Source organism: Pygocentrus nattereri, chromosome 10 (genome assembly GCF_015220715.1).
Source record: "Pygocentrus nattereri isolate fPygNat1 chromosome 10, fPygNat1.pri, whole genome shotgun sequence".
NCBI lineage: Eukaryota > Metazoa > Chordata > Actinopteri > Characiformes > Serrasalmidae > Pygocentrus > Pygocentrus nattereri.
This window is the reverse complement of record NC_051220.1, coordinates 39,992,719-40,006,001: the sequence shown is the minus strand read 5'-3', so window position 1 is coordinate 40,006,001 and position 13,283 is coordinate 39,992,719. Positions and strand designations below refer to the sequence as shown.

At 42.0% G+C, this 13,283-nt stretch overlaps 1 protein-coding gene across 1 annotated transcript in view; it reads right to left on the bottom strand.

The window, feature by feature from the left end:
- Positions 1 to 948: 948 nt before the first annotated feature.
- Positions 949 to 13,283, bottom strand: part of ankrd6a (ankyrin repeat domain 6a) — a 35,023-nt gene continuing 22,688 nt past the window's right edge. The window contains exons 10-18 of the mRNA XM_017711263.2: positions 13,258 to 13,283; positions 13,029 to 13,106; positions 9,328 to 9,438; positions 7,624 to 7,752; positions 7,281 to 7,424; positions 7,038 to 7,190; positions 6,200 to 6,313; positions 4,811 to 5,132; positions 949 to 3,168 (exon numbers count right to left, since the gene is read on the bottom strand). The exon at positions 13,258 to 13,283 is cut by the window's right edge and continues 73 nt beyond it. Of these exons, the coding sequence (XP_017566752.2) occupies positions 2,585 to 3,168; positions 4,811 to 5,132; positions 6,200 to 6,313; positions 7,038 to 7,190; positions 7,281 to 7,424; positions 7,624 to 7,752; positions 9,328 to 9,438; positions 13,029 to 13,106; positions 13,258 to 13,283 (1,661 nt within the window). The 3' untranslated portion in view covers positions 949 to 2,584. The remainder of the gene's footprint in view (positions 3,169 to 4,810; positions 5,133 to 6,199; positions 6,314 to 7,037; positions 7,191 to 7,280; positions 7,425 to 7,623; positions 7,753 to 9,327; positions 9,439 to 13,028; positions 13,107 to 13,257) is intronic.

Below are 13,283 nucleotides of genomic sequence, written 5' to 3'. Positions count from 1 at the left end.
GTGACCCGTAACTCATAACTGGGACACATGCATTAAGTGTAGTAACAACAGTTCAGCAAATAATCAGAGGTCTGAGCTGTCGAGAGCGGCTGTGTGCGTTTACAGGCATGTACAGAGCTGGCAGCATGTTAGAGTGCTCTGACAGGCTCTGATGATCTGTGAAAAAGAAGATACGAATGATAACACTGCTTACAATAACAAGCCCATATAAGTGGCGACTTAAACGTCATCTAACAGCTTATGAATAAGAGTTAATAATATGCATAATAATATAACAATTTATACTCTGCTCTTTTTTTTTGTTGCAGTAACATAAACAAACTTACTCTTTGTGATGACAAATAAATACATAAATAGATAGATAGATAGATAGATAAATAAATAACTATTCCCAGCTCATCCATCTCGTTTCCAATCAAAAGTTTGAACACATGCAGTCTTATAAAGACATCTGTACACAAATTCCACATCCTTTACAGAGAATAACCCGTAATATGGCACAATTTCTGTTTATTTGCTGAGTTTAACACTCCCAGAAATAATGGTACATCACTGTCGCTGGGGTGGTTCCTTTAAGGGTCCATCTCAGTCGCTTCAGTCAGGGAACATAACTGAACCATAATCCACTGAGATGATCTGTTCTAAGCTGGACTGACTCCACACACCCCGCCTCGCCTCGCCTCCAGGCTTTTACTCTACTGCTCTGTTTTAAAACATTCGGTTATGAAAAGGAACAAATACCAACTTTTCACCTGGAGAAACTGATTTAAGCTCCACAATCAGACCTTAAACCCACTGCTGGAGCTCTGAGGAAACGTCTACATTGTTTGTACCTCGATGAAGGAAAAATGTACCTGCACAGAACCTTCATTAAACAGTGTAGGGAAATAAATAAAATTACATAAAATGTGCCATAACTTTTGCACAGGCCACATTTTATGGGTTATTTTTGCAATATGCAAAATAAATTCAGCAAATAAACAGCAACAGTGTGTTAAATTGTGCAGAAGTGTGTTCTCAGTAAAGGATAGGTTCACTTATTTTCACACGGACACGGAGTTTCACCAGGAGCGCCAAACTTTTGCATGCAACTGTCTCGAGTTGTAAGCAGGAACCTCTAACAAGGACTTCAAGGCAGCTATTCCAGCTATTCCAGCCTGAAAAAATGGAGAAAGACGTTTTTAATAAAAGCCTGGAGCTTCATCGCAGCTTAGATTGCGGGTGCGGTACAGGTCAGAAAACTTGCAGTTAGATGCCCAAATCATTCAGCCGTGTGTCCCGCAGCCTCAGAAATCACATAAGCAGGTTGGGTAGATATTACAAGGTTTGAGGCAAGTGAGTGGTAATTTAGGCATGCAGTTAGTGTAATGCTACAGTCCTATGCAGAGGTTTGGGCACCCCTAGTCAAACGTTTTGTTGATTTTCTAAGTGAAAATAAGCGAACCCATCCTCTACAGACACACTACTGCACAACGTTGCCTTTGCAAAAGTCACACATTTTATATATTTTCACCAATTTGTTCAAATCAGCAAATAAATAGAAACTGCGCACTAGAAAAATGCCATATTAAAATGTGTTCAGTAGAGGATGTGTTACTTATTTATCCTTAGAAACCTCAACAGAACATGTCATTTGACTCCCCAGAGGAAAGAAATATTCTAAATGAAATCCCCCCTTGATCTCAGATCCAGCTTCATCACCAGAACTTCTCACAGTGAAATGTTGATGTTGATCTCCGCTTTTCTCCTTCTTCACCAGAACTTCTCACAGTGAAACGCTGATGTTGATCTCCGCTTTTCTCCTTCTTCACCAGAACTTCTCACAGTGAAACGCTGATGTTGATCTCCGCTTTTCTCCTTCTTCACCAGAACTTCTCACAGTGAAACGCTGATGTTGATCTCCGCTTTTCTCCTTCTTCACCAGAACTTCTCACAGTCAAACGCTGATGCTGATCTCCGCTTTTCTCCTTCATCACGAGAACTTCTCACAGTGAAACGCTGATGTTGATCTCCGCTTTTCTCCTTCATCACCAGAACTTCTCACGGTGAAACGCTGATGATCTCCGCTTTTCTCCTTCTTCACCAGAACTTCTCACAGTCAAACGCTGATGATCTCCGCTTTTCTCCTTCATCACTAGAACTTCTCACAGTGAAACGCTGATGTTAACCTCACTGTTTTCTCCTTCATCACCAGAACTTCTCACAGTGAAACGCTGATGTCTAGTCTTTTCCCCTGAGGAGGTTTAGGAGAAACAATTCAGAAATCACTGATGCTTCTTTAATGTAATGTTGGGATCTGCTTTATTTCTCTGACACAATCTTAAGAAAGATTTTTTTTATTACCTCTGAGTGGGGGTGCCCAGACTTTTGCACAGGAGTGTATATTAGCATTAGCATTATGCTAACTGCATGCCTAAGTTGTCACACACTTGCCTGTCACTTTTGCATTTCATGTTAGCTACTTAAGCCTCTGAGCTCCAATGCAAAACTAAGCAAGCAAACTTCAGACACCAGACATATCTTGGCTGATGTGTTGTATCTGGGGTAAGAAGGAAAACTGTGGTTTTTTTGCCAAACTGTTCCTTTAAGAGTCAGTTGGAGTGCTGGCCCTCAGCCTCCGGAGCTCCTCCTCCAGGGTGTTGATGCGTTCCAGCAGGCCGGCTCTGTCCTGTTGTGCCCGGTGCTCCACAGCTCTCTGAGCTTCCTGGATCTTCCTCTCGTACCATCGCTCCAGCTGTGTGGACACTGTCTCAAAAAAGCGCTGGGTGACCTCGATTGCGTGCAGGTTGGCCCTCTCCCGGATGAACGGGGACTCTGTGGGAGGCTCAGAGAAAAACTCCAGGGTGTGCATAGTGCCACCCTGCTGGACACTGGCTCGGTGGGCTTTGATCCTGTCTTTCAGGTGTCTGCGATGGTGCCAGGCCTGAAGCCTCACAGGGTCTGGGTCACTGTCGTCGACGCCCCTGCTGGGAGTGGACAGGCTGCTGCTTGTGCTGCTGTAGCTGAACTCCTCATTCTGACCCAGCCTGCACTCAGTTTCTTGCTGTTCTTTGCTCAGCCACTGGGGGTCAGCGTTGGCTAGCTGTCGAGAGAGGGGCCTGTGTGTGTTTACAGGCATGCATGGGGACGGTAGCATGACCTGGCGCTCTGACAGATTCTCATAATTATCTGTGTAAAGAAAAAGTTACATCACGTTGAAAGACATACAACATGGCTCATACTTTGACATTCTGAAAATACTTCATTTAGAAGGCCTCTTTCTGTTTTAAAGCCTTTAGACAGGAAAAAGTCAATAAAAGTTCAAAGGAAAATTTATTAGGCAGTCAATCTTTGTATGGTGTCATAATAAACCTTTAAAAACGAGCATTTCATTCAAGTATTGCTTTGTTTGCTTGATGCACAGTGATAATTGAGCCATATTGTTGTCGTTAGAGATTGGCTTTAAAAAAATTCAGCATCAGAGATGTTTAGATTTGATGACAGTCAAATTCAAAAGTTTAAATGCTACGTTGTTATTATTTCTTTCCACATTACATTCAGCAGATAAACAATAATCATGCATTAAAATGTGCAGATTCCACAGCAATGACCTTCCACCAAAGCAAACACCTGGAATAAAATAGCAATGACCTGGCAACCACCTGGGATACCATAGTAACACCTTAGCAGCCACCTGGGATTCCATAGCAACAGCCTAGAAACAACTTAGCACACACCTGGAATAACATATCAAAGGTCGGGCAACCCCTTAGCAACCACCTGGCATAATGCATCAAAGGCCTAGCAAGACCAAGGGATACCAGCCTAGCAACACCTTAGAAGCCATCTGGGATACCATGGCAATGGTCTAACACCTGAGCAACCACTTGGCATAACATAGCAACACCTTAGCAACCACCTGAGACTCCACAGCAACAGCCTAGAAACACCTTAGCAGCAATGGCCTGACATGTTATTACCCACTTGGGTTAACATAACAACACCTTAGCAGCCACCTGGGATTCCATAGCAACAGCCTAGAAACACCTTAGCACTCACCTGAAATAACATATCAAAGGCCTGGCAACACCTTAGCAACCACCTGGGATACCACAGCAACAACCTAGCAACACCTTGGAAGCCATATGGGATACCATGGCAATGGTCTAACATCTGAGCAACCATTTGAGATAACATAGCAACACCTTAGCACCCACCTGAGACTCCACAGCAACAGCCTAGAAACACCTTAGCAACCACCTCAAATAACATATTAATAGTCTAACAAAACCTTAACAACTACCTGGGATACCACAGCAACAGCCTAGCAACACCTTAGATACCACATGGGATTCCACAGCGATGGTCAAACATCTGAGCAACCACTAGTAATAACAGAGCAACACCTTAGAAACCACCCGAGATTCCAAGGAACAGCCTTGAAACACTTTAGCAAACACATGGAATAGCATATCAGTGGTCTAGCAAAACGTTAACAAGTTTCTAGGATACCACAGCAACAGCCTAGCAACACCTTAGAAACCACCTGGGATTTCATAGCAATGGGGTAACAACATTATAGCAACCACCTGGGATAACATAGCAACACGGCAACAACTGGGATTTCACAGCAATGGCTTGTTCAAGCCAACTTAAAGCTTGTTCACAAACTTTCCCCTTCTGGTTTCGAGTTTCATGTTTTGATTGTAAAGCGCTTTGAGCACTTTGAGTATGAAAGGTACGTTATAAATAAATTAAGAAAAAAATATATAAATATATCGAAATCTAAATTTCAGCATTCGTCTTGCTTTTGAAGTATCTCATCTCCCACCTCCTGGCCCACTGGGCGAGCTGTCCAGCTTCACTTCAAAATATTTCCTCCCCTGAAGGTCATCAAACTCAGGGCTTTTTCCAGCAGATCCTGCTGCTGCTGGCTTCGGCAGCACGTTGACATAGGTGGCCAGAGAGCTGATGCTGTCCTCAGAGATGACCGACAGCAGTGGGAGACACTCCTGGTCAGTCTCCCCCGTGGAACGATCCGTAGAAGGAGAGTGGAGGAGTTTGTAGTACTGAGCCTCTGCTGGTAAGTGCACCTCCATGTCCTGGAGCTTCGACATGCACCAGCTTTTCACCTTGCTGGCCGCGGATGCCTGCTTAAAAAACACAGACAAAAGCGACGTGTGATTAATAATGGTGAATCTAATGATAAAACTGTGGTGCTTAATGCTGTATAAAGTACTTAATAATACCAACATGAGTAAAAGTAACAATACCTTAACTAGTATAAGTTTTATTCAGTCCATAATGGAAGTCCGTTGATTATTCAAAATGTATGCATTGTTCAGTCTTCATAAACAAAGTCATTCAGAGTGGTGTGATGTGTAGATGTAGACAAACTTCCCGACTCAGATTCCTTTTACTGTGGAAGTGGTGAGAACCAGGAGTCACAATGTCTACAGTGCAAATATTTATCAATTACCACCACCAGTGAGCTTACATACACAATACATACACACATTCTGTGCAATATCTGTGATTATTACTGTGCAATATCTACAATTTCTGTGCGATATCCAGTCATTACCTGCTCAGAAATGTGCAATATCCACACGACTGCATGTGTAAACTGTAAATTTGTACAGTTTCTTAATTCTATTTTTATTTTTTATATAACAGACGCCTTGTTTATTTATTTATTTCTACAGTATATCTTATATTTAGCATTTTGTATGATGCACATCTTTGTCTACTTACTGCTCTTTATCTGCTTGCTGTGTGCTCTGCTGTAACAGTGTAAAGTTCCCCCAGTGGGATAATAAAAGTCTGTCTTATCTTATCTTATATGTTTTTATGTAATGCAGATTATGGTAAAATAGTATAATTATGAGCCAAAACCTTCTCAAACCTCCCCCAAAACAGTGTCTCAGACACCAGGCAGAATGTTCATAACCATTTCACCATTTCATAATAACTTACTGTGTAGAAGCTTTTAAAGGCTCTGTAAAAACTCTTCAGACGTCTGGTTCCTATCACCACCACTGTGAACATCTCTGACTCTTAAGTTTCTCTAGAAGGGAGCGTTTAACACCAAACCACTCTGAACAACTCTGTTTACGTTATTTTAAAGAATCATTGGAATTCAACTTTAAAGTAGTCAATGCTATTATATTATATGTTACATGGTATTTATGCTTCGTTACTGTACAGTACTTGGCTGTACCTGTCTCTGCTGGTCCTCCATCCTCTCCTCAGTGGCTCTCTGATTGATGCGGTAATGGCACTCCATCCTCTCAGCTGATACACGCTCCTGTGTCATCTTCTCCAGAACTTTAATCTAGCCCACGTGCAAAGATGTGAGACAGAGAGGAAGGTTAGGTCACTGTTTTCATAAAAATGTTGCCACCAAGCATTATTAGAAAAAGACGAATACTGAAGTACATCAATAGTATATTTTAAGTATAGTATATATAGAAGACTAAAAGCTTTAGCATACTAAAAGTATTTATTTAAGCCGTGTGTTTTATAGAAATACATCTTAAGTTTAAGATGACACATTTTAAATTATACTGAATTATGCTACGCTTGAATAAATGCATTTCTTGACATAGTGAATCATACAAAAGTAAATGTGATTGTAACTGAAGTGTTTTATTTTGAAGTGTATTTTAAAACAATAAAAATGAAAACAATTTAAAAGTATGCTTTAACACATTCTAGTTAGTGATGATGAAATCTAAATGAAAATGCATTCAAGTGCATTTTAGTTTCATTGTAACGCAATATGTAGCACATGTAATTACACTTAATGTGTCATAAGTTGTCCCAGAATTAAAACACTATGCACTTTTCATGTTAAGCACACTTTACCGATGGCTTAATTGATAGTTATTAATTATTAATAAGCACACTTTTAAAAAATGCACACATTCAAATGAATGGAAGGAATTAAATAAACAAGTCTAAGTTGAATTCATATAGTAGTTCTACTAGAAATAGTTTTATAAATAATGCAGTGTAATCACATTAGCTACTCAGTGAAAGGGAGGAAACTGGCAAACCTGGTGTTTACTCTGACGGTCTATTCTGCCCAGTCTGCAGTTCATCTGCTCCTGCACAGTGTGGATCTGGGACCTCATCTCCTTCTTGGTGGTCTTCAGCTGGTTCTCCAGTTTTTTTATTAAAGGCTTACAGTTACAGCCACTGGCAGGTGTCTGGATCGGTGACATGGAGATTGTCCCATAAGAACAAATGCAGGTCTAAATGGACATAGCACTTTATTAGGATACACTCCTACACGGTACCTGTTTTATGTGTCCGTCCTCGTCACGGTACAGAGTGTATAGCTGGTAAGCTCTTCCGTTTGGACACCTGCCGTCTTCCTGAAGGCTTGGGCTGCAGCGTCTGGGAGTCTTTAGGAGGTTCTCTCTCAGGGACGCATGCTCGGACTAATTTATCGTTGAAAAAAATAAACCAAAAGTGACATTCTTGGTCACTTTTCCACACTCAGATGATGTCTAAGTCTAGACTAAATTGGCTTTCTAATGATGATTTTCCATTGGCATTGCAAGTCGGTCCAAGACTAGGCTTCATCAGTGTCCAGGAAACTGGCCCATAAACATCATGTAACAAAAACTATGTTCTCACCCTCTCTTTGAGTCTCCTGGTCTTCCTCCTGGTGTGAGGACTGGATGTGGTCGTCTTATGCAGTGGTTGTCCTGTCCTGCAAAGTGCCCGGTCACTGCTGTGTGTGTCTTCAGCCACTGATGCCCTGTCCTGCACAAGGACCAGAGCTTTCGCTATTAGGGGGATTACTGTGAGCTCCAGCCACATGACCACTAGTATTTTAGGGTAGACAGTAGGAGCTTAGCTGTCCACTCATGCCAACTGCTTCTTACTTCCCCCAGCTCCAGATATTAAGTGATAAAACAGAATGCATCTCCAGACCCTCTCATCACGCTAAGTGGCACAGTGAACGGAGAACATCTCTTCAAATGATAGTTCAGTGACCCAAATGAAGGTGGTGTCGAAGCTACAAGACTCATGTAGCTCACAAGGAACCCCAGTTAGCAGAGTGCTGGCGGCTTGCCTACATCATCACAAATTTGCCTCAAACTGCGTGGAGCTGTTCAGTATCTCTTTTCTGTCTCGGGATGGTGGACCCAGAAATTGTTCTGGAGACCAGCAAATCATGATGCCTCAGTCAGAGATTTATGTACCAGTACACTGTTAGAAATGAAGGTTCTGTGCAGGTACGTTTCTCGTTCATCAAGGTACAAACAGTGTAAATGTTCCCTCAAAGGTTCTCCAGTGGTTTTAAGGTCTGACTGTGGAGCTTAAATCAGTTTCTCCGGGTGAAAAGTTGGTATTTGTTCCTTTTCATAACCGAATGTTTTAAAACAGAGCAGTAGAGTAAAAGCCTGGAGGCGAGGCGGGGTGTGTGGAGTCAGTCCAGCTTAGAACAGATCATTTCAGTGGATTATGGTTCAGTTATGTTCCCTGTACTAAGATGTACCCTTAAGGGTCCCACCCCAGTGACAAGAGGGGCCCTGCCACAGTACCTTTAGCAAAACCATCAAACAGAATAAAACAGTCCAATCTCTGCATGCAAGGAAGCACACTGGAATAAATGTAAAATCAACTTGAAGTGTATTTTAAAATGACTTTAAAAGTATTCTTTAATACATTCTAGTTGCATTTTAGCAATATAACACAAACTAACTAAATAAAATGTTTTATGTGTAGAAGAATTTGCATCAGAACAGCTGCTCAAGTTAACTCTATTACAGCATAGTAAGTGATGGTGAAATCTGAATTAAAATGCATTTAAGTGCGTTTTCGTATATATATAGCACACTTAATTACACTTAACGTGTCATAAGTTGTTCCAGAATTAACACATTATGTACTTTTCATGTTAAGCACACATAACCGATGGCTTAACTGATAATTATTACGTCACCGTCTGGAAAAATCACCATCTCCAGATCGGTCATTTTACAGGAGAACGTAAAACCGTTCTTAACTTTTAATGCAAAGAGGTTTTATTTCTGAGTGATTTGGGTGCCTTTCTATTGGTCTGTGCTTCATGAAATTTTCACACGCTGTCATGTTCAAACCAATAACCAGTGCACTGTTAGAAATACAGGTTCTGTGCAGGAACGTTTTTCGTTCATCAAGGCACGCACAGTGTAAATGTTCCCTCAGAGGTACAGCGGTGGTTTTAAGGTCTGATTGTGAACCTTAAATAGATTTTTCCATTTCACACGCTGTTGAGTTCAAATGATGTAGAAAAAAAAAGAGTTATTAGTTTTGTTTGTGTGACCCACACGACCATGTAAATGCTCCCACCTTCCCAGCAAGGTCAAGCACTTCATCCCGAGGCACAGACTGGGCTCTTCTCTGCGCTCTCTGTAAATCCCTCCTCTTCCTCACAGTTCTGCCTCGTGCAAACCGCTGAACCTGTGCAACGTTGTTCAGGCGTAAAAGACAGACTTATTGTGGTTTATATGAAATATAGCAGACAAAATGTGACAGATCAACGTTTGGATGCGCAAAAGTTTCAACCCCTTAACGTTCCAGCTGTATTTCAATATACAAAGGCTTCTTACTCAGTAACTACAGGGAAAACAATGCAAACTAAATGAGCTGTTGTTAGGCTATAAAAGTCTGTAATAAGACTGTTATTACTGTCCTTTCTGTGTGCATGTTCTCCCCATGTCTACGTGGGGTTCCTCCGGGTTCTCCAGTTTCCTCCCACAGTCCACAGCCATGCAGTCAGGCCAATTGGACATGCTACATGGCCCCTAGGTGCAAGTGTGTGTGTGTGTGTGTGTGTGTGTGTGTGTGTGTGTGTGTGTGTGTGTGTGTGTGTGTTTATGTGTGTGTGTGTTTGAACACTAGAGTCTCCAAACAACCACCACCAAAAATGAAGTGTACACCTTAATAAAGAACTGAATCAAATATGAATAATCATTAATGAAGGCAGTCATTAATTAATACCATGACTGTTAATTAATACCATGATCTAATATATTACCTAAGACTCTCTCTGTAAGGCATAATGTCTGATGAATTGGGAACCTGGTGTTGTAAGTCAAATCGAATCGAATCGAGTGTGTCGTAACACCTCTAATAAATTCATACCGGCAACGTCCAATTAACATGTTCCTACAGTCGTCATCAGTACTGTATTGATCTTGTGTGTAACAAAGCAAGTACACTGCGAAAATGATGTCTTGTCAAGTGAAATAATCTTAAATCCAGTTGCCACATGTGATTTTTCCCCTTTTTGAGATGGTTGTGCAAGACCATTTTCCTTATTTCCAGACATAATTGACCTATTTCAGGTCATTTTATCAAGCAGAGGTATCTCCTCCCTGTGCTGGCAGATCATTGTGCTGGCTTCAAGCACATTTCTTAGAATAAGCTAAATCATCTGCCTGTATGGTGAGACAATTTTAACTAATAAATTTACTTAAAACAAGTAAAAAATGTCTAGAAATAAGGAAAATAATCTTAAATTAAAAGGGGAACTCCACCAGTTTTGCAAAATTATTTAATCATTCAACCGTTTAGGCGTAAGTAAAATCATTCAGAGTAGTTTGGTGTGAAATGTGCCTTTCAGAGAGTCAAAATTCTTCACCATTATAGCACTAGGAACCAGACGTCCGTATGAACCCTACCTGCTATCCAAAATGACTAGTGAACTTGCGTGTGTCTTATAAGGTTTTATATGTCGTGCTGATAATATAACACTGATAAATTCAAAGAAATGTTTTGGGTACTATTTGTTCCTTACAACGCCCTGTAGGTACATCTCCAACCTGCACACGGTGTCAGCAAAACTCTTATGTGAGTGACGTTCTCTCTGTCTCTCTCTCTCTCTCTCTCTCTCTCTCTCTCTCTCTCTCTCTCTCTCTCTCTCTCTCTCTGTCTCTCTCTCTCTCTCTCTCTCTCTCTCTCTCTCTGTCTCTCTCTCTCTCTCTCTCTCTCTCTGTCTCTCTCTCTCTCTCTCTCTCTCTCTGTCTCTCTCTCTCTCTCTGTCTCTCTCTGTCTCTCTCTCTCTCTCTGTCTCTCTCTCTCTCTCTCTCTCTGTCTCTCTCTCTCTCTCTGTCTCTCTCTCTCTCTCTCTCTGTCTCTCTCTCTCTCTCTCTCTGTCTCTCTCTCTCTCTCTCTCTCTCTCCCTTTCTCTCTCTCTCTTTCTCTCTCTCCCTTTCTCTCTCTCTCCCTTTCTCTCTTTCTCTCCCTCTCTTTCTCTGTCTCTCTCACTCTCTCTCTCTCTCTCTCTCTCTCTCTCTCTCTTTCTCTCTCTCTCTGTCTCTCTCCCTTTCTCTCTTTCTCTCCCTCTCTTTCTCTGTCTCTCTCTCTCTCTTCTCTATCTCTCTCTCTCTCTTCTCTCTCTCTCTCTGTCTCTCTCTCTCCCTTTCTCTCTCTCTCTCCCTCTCCCTTTCTCCCTCTCCCTTTCTCTGTCTCTCTCTCTGTCTCTCTCCCTCTCCCTTTCTCTCTCTCTCTCTTTCTCTCTCTCCCTTTCTCTTTCTCTGTCTCTCTCCCTTTCTCTCTTTCTCTCCCTCTCTTTCTCTGTCTCTCTCTCTTCTCTCCTCTCTTCTCTCTTCTCTCTCTGTCTCTCTGAATCTCTCTCTCTCTTTCTCTCTCTCTCTGTGTCTCTCTTCTCTCTGTCTCTCTCTCTCTCTCTCTCTCTCTCTCTCTCTCCTCTCTTCTCTCTGTCTCTCTGAATCTCTCTCTCTCTTTCTCTCTCTCTCTGTGTCTCTCTTTCTCTCTCTCTCTCTCTCTCTCTCTCTCTCTCTCTCTTCTCTCTCTCTCTCTCTCTCTCAGCCTTCAGCCCTAGTAACTACAAAAGCACGTTAGCTTGCGTGCATTGATCTCAGTTGAGAATGTCAAGACTAACAGTTTCTACTAAAAACACAGTTTAGTCCAAAAAGTTATAACAAAACTATCGCAGAACAATGTCTCAGGCATCAAGCAGCACATTTACAACCAATTTGTGTATAACTCAGTGGGATAAAACGCTTCGGACTCCCGGTTCCTAGCACTGTAATGGTGAACAATTCTGACTCAGTAAATTTCTCCAGAGAGGCGCATTTCACACCAAACCACTCTGATGTTGCTTGAATCTAAACCACTGACTGAGTAATTTGGCAAAATTGTTCCCCTTTAAAAAAACATTAAAAAAGAGTTCCCCTTTAAGCTTACAATAATCTCAACAGGAGAAATATTATTATTATTATTATTATTATTATTATTATTAACAAAGGCTGCCCAGGTGCTAGTGCAGTCTCTGGTCATCTCAAGGCTTGACTACTGCAACTCGCTCTTGGCTGGTCTTCCCATGCGGCCATCAAGCCTTGCAGCTCATCCAGAATGTGGCAGCGCGGCTCGTCTTCAATCTGCCCAAGTTCAGCCACGTCACCCCACTGCTGCGCTCCCTTCACTGGCTTCCTGTAGCTGCACACATCAGATTTAAACCCTAAAGCTGGCCTGCAAAGCCAAAAATGGACCAGCCCCTACAGACTTCTTGGCTATGGTGAAATCTCGAACTGAACCACGATCCCTCTGAATACAGCTCGGCTTGGCCCGCCATCCTTCAAGGCGTGTGGAAGACAAGCATCGAGGGGGAGGGGGAAGGTTATGCAAGGCTTTGAAAGTGAGTAGTAAGATTTTAAACGTTATAAGGGACGGGACCGGCAGCCAGTGTAGCTGAGAGAGAATGGGTGTGAGAGCGCCATCCGCAGAGCTCTGAATGTACTGTAGCCAACAAAGATGGAGTTACAGTAGTCATTACGGGACACAATGAAGGCATGAACCAGATTTTTTGCATCTTTATCGGTCAGGAACGGTCGAAGACGAGCAATGAGATTAGATTTATTGACTATATTTCAGACCTTTTAACTTGACAAGACACGCTGTTTGCACTGTAAGCATAAGCCTTTCTTTAAGATTCATTCATGGATACATTCAGTCAGGTTCAAGCTGGGGATTCATACGGCTGTTGTGTAAACATCTGCAGTGTGAGCCCTTAAACTTTCACACACCTGATTGGATTTGGCCAAAAGAAGAGCCACTTCTCTGTTGTTACTGTCTCTGGCCTTGTCGAGGGCAGTGCAGCCGGCCTGTGAGAGGAGCGAACAGTCAGCACTGAACAGCATCTCGTAACACACAATCATAAAACCACAATCAGAAGAAAGGAAAATTTGCCTTTTTACTGTTAGAAACCGCTCACAATACGCACTACAAGGACATCAATAGAGAGGAAAAACATACATTGTTCTTTACGCAGCTGTCAGCTC